Raw genomic sequence first — 14,000 nt, 5'->3', positions numbered from 1 at the left:
AATGAATACCGCGTGCTCTACCTTGGACCAAATTAAGGACGAGTACAACAGTTTGAGAATATAGGGATCAGAAAACGAAGAACTATTTGGACGAGTAAAGGCCAACATTGCGAACGATTTAGAAAGAGTATACAATAGTTTATGTGGATGGGAGGCTGAGCTTGGAGTCAAAATAAATACCCAGGTCGTTTCATTCACTAAATGTCTATAGCGGCGAGTTTGAGATGTAGTTAGTAAGATGTTTGAAAAATATTAAAAGCTTTCGCATACGAAGTACAGCGACTTTTATTGATGTTAAGGAACAAACGATTACGCAAACTCCAACTATAAAAGTCATTCAAGACACGCTGGAGAATGGATGAATCTTCTGGAAATTTAATTTCATAATAGATGTGTAGATCATTCGCGTATAGAAGAAAATTACTTATGGAGGAACAGGAGGAAATATCGTTAATGAAGAGGATAACTAGTAACGGACCTAGGACAATATCTTGGGGACAATATCAAAAACCTTAGAAAAATCTGTATACCATAGATTGCATGCATTGGGAAACCTCTTTGAAAAGTATTCAAACAATCGTCCCTAAAGGCAGCTAAATTCGTTAACGTAGATCTGCCTCGAAAAGCCCATGTTGATTGGGACAAAGCAAATGTTAAACGCCAAGTATGTTTTGCCTTTGACTGTAGACTCGAATAACTTAGAAACAGTAGTAAACTTTGAAATCGTGCTATAATTATTATTTTTAAAAGCGGCAATTTAAAAATAGGCGTAATAAAAGTGGAAATTAACTTCATCCAAGAAGACTACAGCAAAAAGTGACATGCAAAAAATGTGTTTTGAACATCGGTATTAGTGGATGTTTTAAGCCGATTTATTCCAACAATGACATCTCTGTCAGTCAATTTTAATTTCCCAAAGTTGATGGAAGTATCTAAACTAAACAGGATATCTTCATGAAAAAAGTCAAAATTAGTTTTGCCTGAAATAAAATTCAAAGATAAAAATTTAGCAAAAAGATTGACAGCATTAGAGATGGAATTAGCTGACGTAGGCTTGAGTATAATAAGAAGAAAACTGCAAACATTTGAAAAAAATTTATATTTTTCAGATTTATTCAATGTTGAACATTTTGGAGGAGTGTTGTTTAAAACGAAATATAATAGGTTATTTTCAATAGAGGATAAAGGTATGTGAGATATTTCAAGGTTAGGTCAGGTTGGGTTAGGTTGACCTGCCTGGCTGAAAGTCATCACATAAACCTATTAGTCGTTAGTAGTACTAAATGGAACTTGATTTTTTACGTTTCTTTGTAGTAGTCTTCACGTAATAAGCCTGCGTCCTTTACGAATCTAAGTAAACCCTGAAGCTCAAACCTCGAGAAACATTCTAACTTCTCATATTGTAGAGTTCCTAGACAAATAATCCGGGTTCTAGCTGATGCAGGGCCAGAATACAGAAGGTGTCCTAAAGTTTCTTTATCTTTCAGTTCATTGCAAAAGACTAAAAAAAGGGTAGCTTCTCGTTAAACTTTCTTGACTTCTTAATCAAACTAAGGCCTATCTACGTATTTTCAATACGTTTGACTCAAAACTCGTCCCTTTTATATAGCGAAAGCGGGATAAAAGCACAGAAAGTGCTAAGTGTTGCGATTGTCTTCGTGACAACAGACTCAAACTGAGTTGTTAATAAGGCCTATAGTGGAAATTGATTCCACCTTTGACTGTATCTCGTGGTTAACTCAATCGATAGACCGTGTAAGTCGGCTACCATCTTATTTCAAGGGGATCTCTCAGTATCCACAGATCACCTATTTGTCAATTCATCGGCCATTTAGTTAACTAGAAGAGCACAGGCACTTTGCACCGGCATACGAGTAAAATCAAGTTGAAGATATTTTCGGTAGTACTTCTTATATTTTGCCTGGCTACTGTAACGAGTGCAGCCAACTGGAGCGAGTATAATTAGGGACGATCAGTGTACGCCTGCTGTCGGCGAGATAATTTAGTTGACGATGACCTTCTGCCTTCATTGAAAACAGAAAAGCAATGACCAAACATATAGTTGGCAAGATAGCGTTACCAATTAATTCAAAACAATTCGAATGGGCGGTGGAAAGGCTAAAGGCGGGACGAAGAACAAGCGAAGGATTGCGAATGGATAGAACTTGAAACGAAAATTGATGATTGTGGCGGAGCGTCTGGGAATATGAGAACAATAGAAGAGTGCCGGACGAAAAGTGCGGCACAGCAATTAAGAAAACGTCCAGTAGATAGCACACACATAGCATCGCATAGCTCAGGATATTAGCAATTCAGCTCGTATCGATTGGCTGCTTGCGAAAGCTTACTTACCACCTCAGAGCGTCAATTTGAGAAGCCGTGCCGTAATAGTCAGTCCTGCTGATGCTTCCATGAAATCACGCTGCCGTTAAGCCATTGTGGATGGATGCCCTGCTTACAATGCATGCGAGTGTGAGCTAGACGTTGTCTCCACCAACATAAAGGCGCAAATATTTTTTTTATTTTTCAATAGAAACATAGGACTCATTGTCTGCCACGGCACGCATACCATTCAACAGCTGACTGGCAGTATGTGCCCTGCTCGCGTTTCATGCACAAATACCCATGCAAATGCCCTATGCATGCCGTTAGCACTCACTCTCGCGTTTGCTTGCTTGCCTGCTACGTTCAACACTCAGCACTCGGCAATGGCAGTGCAGTTGATTGCTGCTGAAGCTGCCGACATGTTTTGTGCTTTAATTATGCTTCGCCTGAAATTTAGGTCAAGGTGCGCCAAAGAGTTCGCAAGTGTGAGTAGGGGGCGTACGGCATGGTGGTGTATGATGAGCGTTGGGAGGGTGAGAAAGAAGGGCAAAGCAAAAAAATGCTGCTGATGAACAGCGGTTGGCAGTAGGTTGCTGGTTGCTGGTTGCTTCGCCGAAGCCCAACTCAACTTGGCGTGGTTTTTGGTGGCATGAAGAATGATGTACTTGTAAATTGGAAATATTGCTGTTGTTTTTGGCGGCTGTTTTGTTTATTTAATATTTTTGTACGGGCATGCAAAATGCCGCTGTGGCACTGCGTGGAAACTACAAGGCAAAAAAGTTGGCTAAAGCGGTTTTTTATGCCAATATACCTACTTTCATCAGAATGCAGTTGTGTGCGCTCGTGCGCAAGTGAGGATATTATTTGCGAAAATGCGAGCGCGCAACAATCGAATGTGAGTTCAACAATTCACTGCTTCAGAGGGTAATTTAATAAACACCGAACTGCTAATATTGTTTGTTGGCGCAAGGGTCAAAAAGCGGTCGGTTCTGAAATTTCTTCTGGTTTTTATGAAAAAAATTAGTTGCCAATATAACTACTGACGAGAATAGAAGTTGCAAAGAACGGTTTTTTTTTAAGAAAGAATTTAATTTTTTGCTATTTCAGCCATTAAGCTAATTGAAAACAAAGGCACACGATTTATAATTAGTTTTATTTACTTTTAATAAAAAAAATGTTAGTTTTAAAATCAACTAACTGCAACGGCAATAACTTAAAAATAGTTAAGGCATTAGCAAATAAGTCTTCTGATTTGCATATTAATGAATACACCCACCATGAACTAAACATCAGATTACATTTTTTCGAAATATTTTGTCGTATACAATTCGAAACTGAACCAAACCATGCGATTTTTGAGGCATTTCGACATGAAATTTTCAAAAATTGCTTTCTTTGCACCAAATTTTGAGTCGTTGAAGCGTAATATTCATGCTTAAAGGTTATGTTGTGCATCTGATGGGATCAGAAGGGTGTCATCTATTATGAACTCCTTAAACCATCTGAAACCATCACTGGCGATCGTTACCGAGTGCAGGTAATGCATATGAATCAAGCTCTCAAAGAAAAGCGGCCGGAATGGGATGGTAGACACGACAAACTAATTTTGTTGCATGACAATGCCAAGCCACACGTTCATAAATCGGTCCAGAAATATTTAGAGGGAGTGAATAGAGAAATCGTGCCCCACCCGCCGTATTCCCCAGACACTGCACCTTCACTTCTGACGAGAGCATCGCAAACTGGCTCAATGAATAAATCAAGTCAAAATAACTCGAATTTTTTGTCCGAGGAATCCGAATGCTGCCTGAGAGAGGGCGTAAAGTTGTAGCTTTCAATGGCACATACTTCACATAATATCATGTATTATTTAATTTAAATAATTCGTAACTTTGGCTAAGAAAGGACGGAAACTTATTCCTATACCAATACTTTGGTACTGCGGTTAAAAAGAAGCTTCAAACAGAAAACTTAGACGCATAAAGTTTATTGTAATGTAATGGTTGTAAAGGGTTAAGGAGTAGCCCTTTAGCACTGCGACCATATTGATCTATTGTGCACCCTATGCTGTCTATTGACTGTTAAGTATGCTTATGAATTCTACCAGCTCCTTCTAAGGGAGTGATTGAAGGTCTTCATCTGTAAGCATGAACTTGTTTACAAACCTTTTCCTTCTATGCGTCAACCCCGGACATTCGATAATGAGATGTTCCATAGACTCCTCATCTTCGCAGCAGAATCTGCAGGTGCTGGTGTTAGTTATGCCTAATTTATGTAAGTGTTTGTTGCAGGTGAAGTGACCCGTGAGGGCGCCTGTGAGAGTGCGAATGCTCTTTTTGTTTAACGTGAGGGCCATGTTGGCTCTTTTAGCGTTGAAACTTAGGAACTTTTGTTCCAATGCTGATTTAATAGAGTTTTGGCCCAGTATTTTATTTTTTGTTTTAGGTTGTTTTTGTTGAATCCGAACATAGGACTAGGTCCGATGAAGTTTTGATCTGCCCCTTTTTTGGCTTGAGCGTCTGCCTTTTCGTTGCCGTCATATCCCTCATGTCCCGGTACCCAAATTAATGAAACATTATTTTTGGATGCCAGATTATTGAGTGCCTTGTAGCATTCTAAGAGGGTTTTAGAGTTGTATGTATAGCTATCTAGAGCTTTTAGGACTGATTGGCTGTCCGAGAGTATTTTAATCCTTACTCTCTTGTGGTTCCTGCGTTGCATGATGTTTACTGCTTCCATTATTGCGTATAGTTCCGCTTGGAATATAGTGGTGTCCCTGGTGAGAGTGTATGATTTGTGGATTCTGGGTCCCACTACACCTGCTCCTACACCGTAAGGTGTTTTTGATCCATCAGTGTACCATTTTTGTGAATCATCATTCATCCATTTCGGGTTTGTTTTCCACTCTATCCTCTCTGGAAAGGTAACTGAGTATCCTTTTGTGAAACAGAGGGTTGGGTCAATGTGGTCTGAAACTTGAGCCATGCTTATGGTGTTTTTGATTTTGTTTAGGATATTTAGGTGACCGGTGACGTTGCCCAATTTGAAATTTACTTTCATGTGTAGCATGAGTGCTTGCGTAGCTGCTTCCTCTTGGATTGCTATGTGAAGTGGTGGGAGATTAAGGAGTGCTTCCATGCCAGCTGTTGGGGTAGTTTTCATAGCCCCTGTGATGCATAGGCAAGCAAGCCTTTGTACTTTTCCCAGTTTGGTTATCGCTGTTTGTTGGATAGATTTGCCCCACCATACTAGTGCCCCATACAGTATGATTGGTCTAACCATTTGGGTGTATATCCAGAGGGCCATACTAGGGCTGAGGCCCTAGGATCTCCCTAGTAATTGTTTGGTTGTCCACAAGGATTTCGTGGCTTTTTTTGTTATGTTATTTATATGTGGTTCCCAAGTGAGTTTTTTATCTAAGGTTAAACCTAGATATTTGACCTCTTCCTTTAGTTCTATCACTGTTTCATTTAGTTTCAATGCAGGAAACTTTAACTTTCTTTTTCTTGTGAAGGGGATTATTGTGGTTTTGTTAGGGTTGATCGACAGCCCCTCCTTTTTACACCATTCCCATGTTGCATTCAAGGCATTTTGCATTAAGTCCGTTAGTGTCCTTTCATGGTTGCCTTTTATTATAACAGATATGTCATCTGCATAACCAATGGTTATGAATCCCTTGTTGTTTAGGTGCTGCACCAAGTCATCAACTAGTAGGGACCATAGCAGTGGAGAGAGAACTCCTCCTTGCGGACATCCCTTTACTGTTGTGACATTGAGTTCAGCTTGGCCTAACGAGGCTTTAATAATCCTCTGATTAAGCATTTGGCTTATCCAGTGTGTTAATATTGGGTTTGCACCTCTTTTTTCGAGTGCTGTTTCCATGGATTTGTAATTTGCGTTGTCGAAGGCTCCCTCTATGTCCATAAAGGAACATAGGGCTATTTCTTTTTGATTTAGGGCCTTTTCTATATTGACAACGAGTGTGTGCAGTGCTGTGACTGTGGATTTCCCTTTTTGGTAAGCAAATTGCATCTTATGAAGGGGTTTTTTGAAGATTACTTCTTCTCTTAGATGGTATTCGAGTAGTTTTTCCATTGTCTTTAGCATGAACGATGATAGACTGATTGGTCTGTAAGATTTTGGAGAGTCAGGGGGTTTGTTACCTCCCTTAGGAATAAATATTACCTTCACTTTCCTCCATATCTTTGGAATGTATTCCAATATTAGGCTAGCTCTGAAGATTTTCACTATGACTCGGATCAGTTCCACAGTGCCTTTGGATAAAAGTGCTGGGAATATACCATCCGGCCCTGGTGATTTAAAGGGTTTAAAGGAGTTAATTGCCCACTCTACCCTTTCGAAATTTATGATTTTATTGACAAATGAGACCGTAGATCTCCGTTGATGGTGAGTTACCATGTCTAGACTATTGTCGATTGATGGGTCATGACTTTTACAATCTGGGAAGTGAGTCTTTAGAAGAAGCTCTAGTGTTTCTACGAATGTGTTGGTAATAGTTCCGTTTGGACCTTTTAGTGTGCCTATGGGACTTGAGTCGCCTTTGGAAAGTGATTTTTGGATTCTAGCTGTTGCTGGAGTATCTTTTAGATCCTCGCAGAAGTTTTTCCAAGAGTTTCGTTTGGATTTCCTTAGTTCTTTGTTATAGTTAGTTAGGGATTTCCTATATTCGTCCCATTTGTTTGTTTTCTTTGCAGTGTTGAATAGTTTTCTCGTCGTTTTCCGAAGTTTGTCAAGTTCGTTGTTCCACCAGGGGACCCTCTTCGTGGAGGATTTGATTTTTAGTGGACAACAGTCTTGATATGAGGCCATGATTGAGTCAGTCATTTCTGTTACTGCCTCTTCTAGTTCCTCTGTTGATGTTATTTTGCTTACGCTGTTATTAAGCTTAGCTGAAAGACATTCATTGTATCTTTTCCAGTTTGCTGTTTTTGGGCTCCTGTAAAATGTGGAGAACTTTACCACCCCATTTAGGTCAAAGAGTATGTGTTTGTGGTCAGACATTGAGTCCTCATCCGAGACTCTCCAGTTACTGATCATATTCAAAGATTTGTTAGTGATTAGAGTTAAGTCGAGTACCTCTTGTCGTATTGCGTTTACAAAAGTGGGTTTATTACCCCTGTTTACTATTGTTATATTACTAAGTAATAAAAATTCAAGGAGTGACTCACCTCTGTTGTTTGTATTCGTGCTTCCCCATGCCACATTGTGGGAGTTGGTGTCACATCCAATTACGAGGGTTAGATTGTGGGTTTGGCAATACTCCACTAGGCCTCTGATTTTTTCTGGTGGTACTATGTCGGCGTCTCCGGGGAAATAAGCTGAAGCGATTACGACCTCTCTCTTGCTTCCGCCAGACTCCGCTTCGACCAGTATTGTTGATGTGTCGCCATCAATGAATTCTGTGAATGGCAAGAATTTAATGTTGGTATCTATGATTATCGCAGCCCTAGGTTTGACAGCGCTTTTGTCATAAATTACCTGTGTGTTTTGGACATTGAGGCCTTGAGGACGGCCTCTGTAGATCCAGGGCTCTTGGATCAGCCCTATGTTGATACCTCCGGCAAGTCTTCTGCTAAGCTCAGTGGTGGCAGCCTTAGCATGGTGAAGATTTGCCTGGAGGCACCTCATTTCGCCGGTTGGTTTTCGGAGTCTTTGGGAGGACTTTCGTCCTCTTCTTGTAACTCCACTGCCTCCATTTGGTCAACTAACTCTTCGGTCGTTATATTTTCAGATTTCAGCCTGAGGGTCACTTGTATGAAGCGGTAGTTTACCCTACCATTGTACTCCTTCAGGCTGGCGGCTGATTTTTGGTCTACCGCTACGACTAGCGTTACGTTGGAGCCTTTTTCGGCTCTTCTTAGCAGGCGCCAGGAATCAACATTGAGGCCTTTATTCTGCCCCTGCACAAAGTCCAGTATCTTGGCTGTCTCGACTTTGACTGAGTTGGGAAAGTACCCCACTGCGATCCGAGAGTGGGGAATTTTGGAATCCTCTGTGGCCCACAGTGTTGCACCCTCCCACGGCGACGCATTAGAAATGGCCGCCTTGACCCATTCCGCCGAAGTGCTCTCCTTACAATGCAGGACAAGGTATCCTGCCTTGTAAGTAGTGCCCAAGAACGCTGGTTTTGTGGCCATGTTTTTCCCCGCCAGTATTTTGTCTAACAGGAGTTGTTGGATGGAGTCCATTTGCTCGGTTGTCTGTACCGTGTTGGGGTAGTCCCTAGCAAGTACTGCTAACCTGACTCCTGTTGTTATGTCTTTGTATGTGGCAGTGGGCTGCCACTTTTTGCTCTTTAGAGCTGCGTCTTTCGATGTGGATGGACCATCATCTTTAGGCCGCTTTTTTGCTGTTGCTTCGGGTGGTGTGTCCTCAACCGACCTTAGTCGTTTCGGCCCCGTTGTTGGTTTTTCTGTGTTTTTGCACATGGGTTCCAGAGCCTTAGCATAAGCTTCTTCCCTGGTTAGCCCTTTTTTTAGGAAGTGTACAAGCCTTCTCTTGCCCGCACCACTGAGCCTTTTTGGCTGTTCCTTTTTCGGCCCTTCGCCATCGGTGTTTGGAGTCGTCTCGGCAGTTCTCACGCCTTCAACTGCGGACTGTTCCTCCTTATTAGTTTGAGGCTTGGTGGCCTCTTCCTGTTGAGGTGTGACCGCCTCTGGTTTTTGAGGTATTTTGCTAGCCTCTTCGTTGAAGCCTTTTTGGCCGCTTCCGCCATTTTTTCGTTTTTGTTTACTGTTGTTCATTTTTGTTCCCACGAGTAAAGGGGTATATCGGTCACCTGCGCCAGTGCCCCGGTAGCGCAGGAAGGCATTTTTGAAATGGGGCCTCGCCAGGGCGCCCCAAGTCCGCATACTAGCGACTAGATCCCCCTCTAGCCAAGCATCCCTCGGCGTATGCTGTTCCACCTTGGATTGGGGATTTATACTTACCCAAGGAAGTTTACTCTTCCCGCCCGACTATATTAGCCAGGACCCCAACAGAGACATGACCGTGCTGGGGTCTCCTGTTTCCAGTAGCCACCGCGGGGAGGAATAGTCGCACTTCCGACAGTCTTGCAGTTACGGCACAAAGTCCACGAAGGCCTTTGCATTATTCCCCCTACAAAGACTGCCAGCAATGACCACCATAAAGTTTATTAATAGCCGGATGAAATTTTGTTTGATTTTCCAAGTTCGTTATGCTGGTAACATCTCAAGATATTATCCAAAGAGGATATTATTTAGTGAATTGTATTATATCTTACAAAGGCCATTGTTTAGTGCTATACTATTATAAAAAATATTCCACATGCTACAGCTCCTTCTTACATACATAGGTACATACTACATATAGGTTATTTTTTTAGCTGCATGAGAATTATATCGATAACTGTGGTTTGACAGCTGAGCACGGCAAATTGTGTTGACTTTTCGGTACAGTAAGCTTTGGCAAGCCATCGTGAATCGTATAGCGTCCGAACAGCACTTCTAAATTGTGGAAATTTACATTGGAAAAAATACATCTGTTTGCGAAGTTCATAGAGCCATGGCGGCATCATTGGCTTTTAGTTCTTCCTAAGTGCGAAAGGAGGTGCCGGTCCCGTGAATGGGGAACGCTATTGAGTCATGCTGACTCAATTTTAGTTTGAAAAATTTAATCAGCTAAATAGTGACGACATTTGGTTCCAACAAGACGACGCAACTTGCCATAGAGCGCGTTATTCAAGCCCACATTGACGGCATACGGCCAGATTTATTGGAATTAATCAAAAAATGGACTGATCGAGTGGTCTGCGGTAACTCGTAGCCACGGAGGACTTATGCCGGATATCATATTCTAAAAGTAAATGCCATAAAATTATCTACCAGATTATAAAAAAAATTCATTCCAACAATTTATGTTTTGTATTATCATTTAAGTTCGCAAGCTCTTATAAAAACAAGCTGTGATAATTTTCGCTTACACCCTAATACGCTCACGCACGAGCTTAATAAAAATATATAAAATCATAAAAAACTTTCTTGAAATCAAAACTCACTTCCCCGATTTTAACATTGTTTTCAACGTTGGAAAACTTATGGGTAGTAGATTTTAACTAAGTGTAGCCACCTGTTTATATTAAACACAGTAAACGACTGATTAAAAACTAGGTGTAAGTATCATTGCATGGGTATAAGCTGAAATATTGCAAACATTATTTCCAAATTCCAAAAATAAGTTTTTTTGATGGAGTTGCCACCTGAATTTTATTGCAAAAATAGCCATTTACCACACATTTCAGTTGAATATTAAACTATAAGACCAAGTGAAAGGCGTTTAATAAAATTCCAAAAATAAGTTTTTTGATGGAGTTGCCACCTGAATTTTATTGCAAAAATAGCCATTTAGCACACGTTTCAGTTGAATGTTAAACTAGAGACCAAGTGAAAGGTGTTTAATAAAATTCCAAAAATAAGTTTTTTGATGGAGTTGCCACCTGAATTTTATTGCAAAAATAGCCATTTACCACACATTTCAGTTGAATGTTAAACTAAAGACCAAGTGAAAGGTGTTTAATAAAATTCCAAAAATAAGTTTTTTGATGAAGTTGCCACCGGAATTTTATTGCAAAAATAGCCATTTACCACACATTTCACTTTCTTTGCAGTCATCATCGCCACAAAAAACGACATCGTCATAAAAAACCAAAAATTCTTGTGCAGGATCTGGAAACGCGTGTTGTCAAGGTATTACCAGTTGTATCACTTTCTAATACATAATCATTTACTAAAAGCAATCGCTTCGTTTTTTCTTCTTACTCATCTTTGCTTACTTTTTCGCACTCAACCTGCGGCTTGCGGCATATAAAGGTGGTCGATCCCGATGATCTCTCGCAGCGGGCGCGCTGGACAATAATTGTAACAGCGTGCCTGCTGCTAATCATGTGCCTCATGTTGGTGGGCATAACGTTGCGCATGGCGCCACTCATCGATGACATGGGTAAGTGGCAAGTTTTAGTGCAACTTTTTGTATTAATAAAAAAAACAAAACCAAAAAATAAAAATAAACAAATTCTATTTTTTAATTCCGTTATTATTCTTATAACTACTTTATATGTGTATATGAACGTCTTCTCTTCTACTGCTACCCCTGTGTTGGCTTTGTTTTTATCTTTAAATTATATTATATTCAAATATGAAAAATTACTAAAAATAAAATATAAAAAAGAGATCTTACGCATTCGAGCCAAGTACTCAGCGAGTATTTGAAAAGATAACACACAAAGATATATGAAAATTAATAGCAAAAAAAAAAAACAAAAACAAATATTATACCACAGTGCACAAACTTAGCTTTGGCTGCCGATAAACCTAAATACCTTCTACAGTCCCCCACCCCCTTTTGCCATTGGCAATTGACTTAAATAAAAATACGAGCATAACCAGCCAATCTGTCAGTTGCTCATGCGGGCAATGATTTGTATGATGTACACTTTCTTTAGCGATCAGTTACATTGCAAAATTAAAAAAATGCGAAAAGTTTTAAATAAAAAATCATGTAAATAATCAGCGAAAATCCATCAAACAAATTCGAAAAGTGATATTGTCACCAGATTTGTGCGAAAAGAAACCTAATTGTAAAATCTGATAAAGGATGCGTTACACGTTGCGTTGCGTTGCTTACGTTACGTTGTTGCGTTCTTGTTGAAAAAATTGTTCATATGTACATTTGAATCTTTATGGAAACATTTTATTCCTGCTCATTTGCTCTTTTGTGGTCGTTCGTTACTTTTTCGTGCTTTTTACGTAGCTAAGAAAATTCGTTTTGTTTTTTTTAGTTTTTTAGTTTTCATATTCAAATACTCTAACTGTTCTTCTACTTAACACTACTTTATCAAACCCTTTCCTATTTTAAATACAAAAAAATTTTAGAATACAAAAATTGCTCAAAATCGATAACTGCACCCTATCATTTCTTTACTCTTTAACCCTCCAATTTCCACCCTCTACTCAACTAAACTAGTTAAATTAGATTTACGAAAACAAAAAAAAAAAACACACACAAAATTCCTATCAATGTGACTTTAAGAATCTAATTTCATGTTTGTTGTTTTGATTTGTTTTGTGTATATTCTCGAACTTAGACCGTACGAACAATAAATACAAACTACCAAACCAAATTAGACATGCAAAATAACTGTAAGTACACAAATTTAGTTTTTAAGCTCTTTGAAATTTACTACTACATACATATTTTCTTATACAAAATACTTAACAAATAATATTAACACATATAAATATATAGTACAGTGTCTTCTCGATAATTGTGACACTATATTTTGCGAGCAGTCGCTTGTTCGCAAAACTTAAATGTTTTCCTTCTAAGCTACGAAGAAGATAATTGAAGACTCTGTTCCAAGTCCGTAGAAGAGATGCGAGATGTATCATTTTTGACGCAGCGCACTGCTTCTTTGAAAACATTTAGGAGTACAAAAAGTGCAGCAGCAAAAAAAAATATATATAAATAGAAGAAGAAAATTTTAAATTATAAGGAAAACGAAGCGGAAAACTCTTATATCTTAAATAATCATATTCGCGTTTGCCTAAAGAGTCAATAAAAATATATATTCCATTAAAGGGCTTTAAAGTTCTTCTGCGTCCGTAAATATGCTTCCACGAAAATAATATACAAATTTAAAATAGCGACTTTCCGCGAGAAAGCCGTATGGAAGGTCTTTTCAGTTAATCTACCAGAAGCAGACAGATCAGGAATTATTTTTAGGAGAATTTCAAGTTTTTTCATTGCCAGTAGGAAAAGCGCGTATTCCGGTCATAGATGGGCGCTTTGCAATAACAGTAAAAAAGCAGTGAATATTATATTTTATTGATATTGCAATTGAATTTGCATTATCAGTAAACTTTTACTGATTACTGGAAACAATTTCAGCAAAAATATTGGTGATATATTTTGACTTGCACTTTCACTAAATTATTTTCTGTTTATTGGAAGTCAAAATGTAATGCATTCTCGCCAAGGAAATTAAATCATTTATGTACTCAATGAATATTTTTAGTGTCTGCTTTTCCTCAGAAAAAGAAAAGGAACATATGGCCTATTAAATACAAAATAATCAGAACTTAAAACCGATAATATACAGCAAAGGTTCAACTAAAAATTGTCTGAAAAAATGTTTAGTAATATATTATAAACGGATTGAGATCATTAATATAGAAAGTTCTTTAAAAAGTCCAGTTCAACAAATAGTTTGAACCAACACTAGCAATGGATGCAACTTCGCTAAGGCAGATAAAGGATTTAGAGTTAAATAAAGTAAGTGATATAGTATAGCAGAAAAATCTGGCCGATCGAGGTGAAACAAAAAGTTGTCTAAATAAACAGCAGGCTGTTCTAAAATATGATACCCCATTACCGTCATCTGCACCTGTAGAACGGTTGCTTTCATCGCTGGGGCTGTACATCGGTCCAAAAGGCAACCGATCAGCGATGCAAATTTTGAAGCGCTTGGTTTAAGCAAAGCTAATAGCAAATAGACAAAAATAAAATACATATTTGAAAAAAAAAAATGTATTTTCTAAAATAGTTTATTGAATTTAGTGGCTGGGTATTGATTTGTAACTAGCAGTAAATATTTTCAGTAAACGCAAATCAAATTATATTATTATCAGTATTTTTAC

At 38.8% G+C, this 14,000-nt stretch overlaps 1 protein-coding gene across 1 annotated transcript in view; it reads left to right on the top strand.

Annotated features, from left to right (window-relative positions):
• Positions 1 to 14,000, top strand: part of LOC129246361 (uncharacterized) — a 110,186-nt gene that overhangs the window by 5,049 nt on the left and 91,137 nt on the right. The window contains 3 exon segments of the mRNA XM_054885115.1: positions 10,973 to 11,051; positions 11,175 to 11,329; positions 11,374 to 11,458. Coding sequence (XP_054741090.1) covers positions 10,973 to 11,051; positions 11,175 to 11,329; positions 11,374 to 11,458 — 319 coding nt within the window.

The sequence above is a fragment of the Anastrepha obliqua genome, chromosome 4 (genome assembly GCF_027943255.1).
Source record: "Anastrepha obliqua isolate idAnaObli1 chromosome 4, idAnaObli1_1.0, whole genome shotgun sequence".
Lineage (NCBI taxonomy): Eukaryota > Metazoa > Arthropoda > Insecta > Diptera > Tephritidae > Anastrepha > Anastrepha obliqua.
Note: the sequence above shows the minus strand (reverse complement) of the source record. Positions and strands in the feature narration are given on the sequence as shown.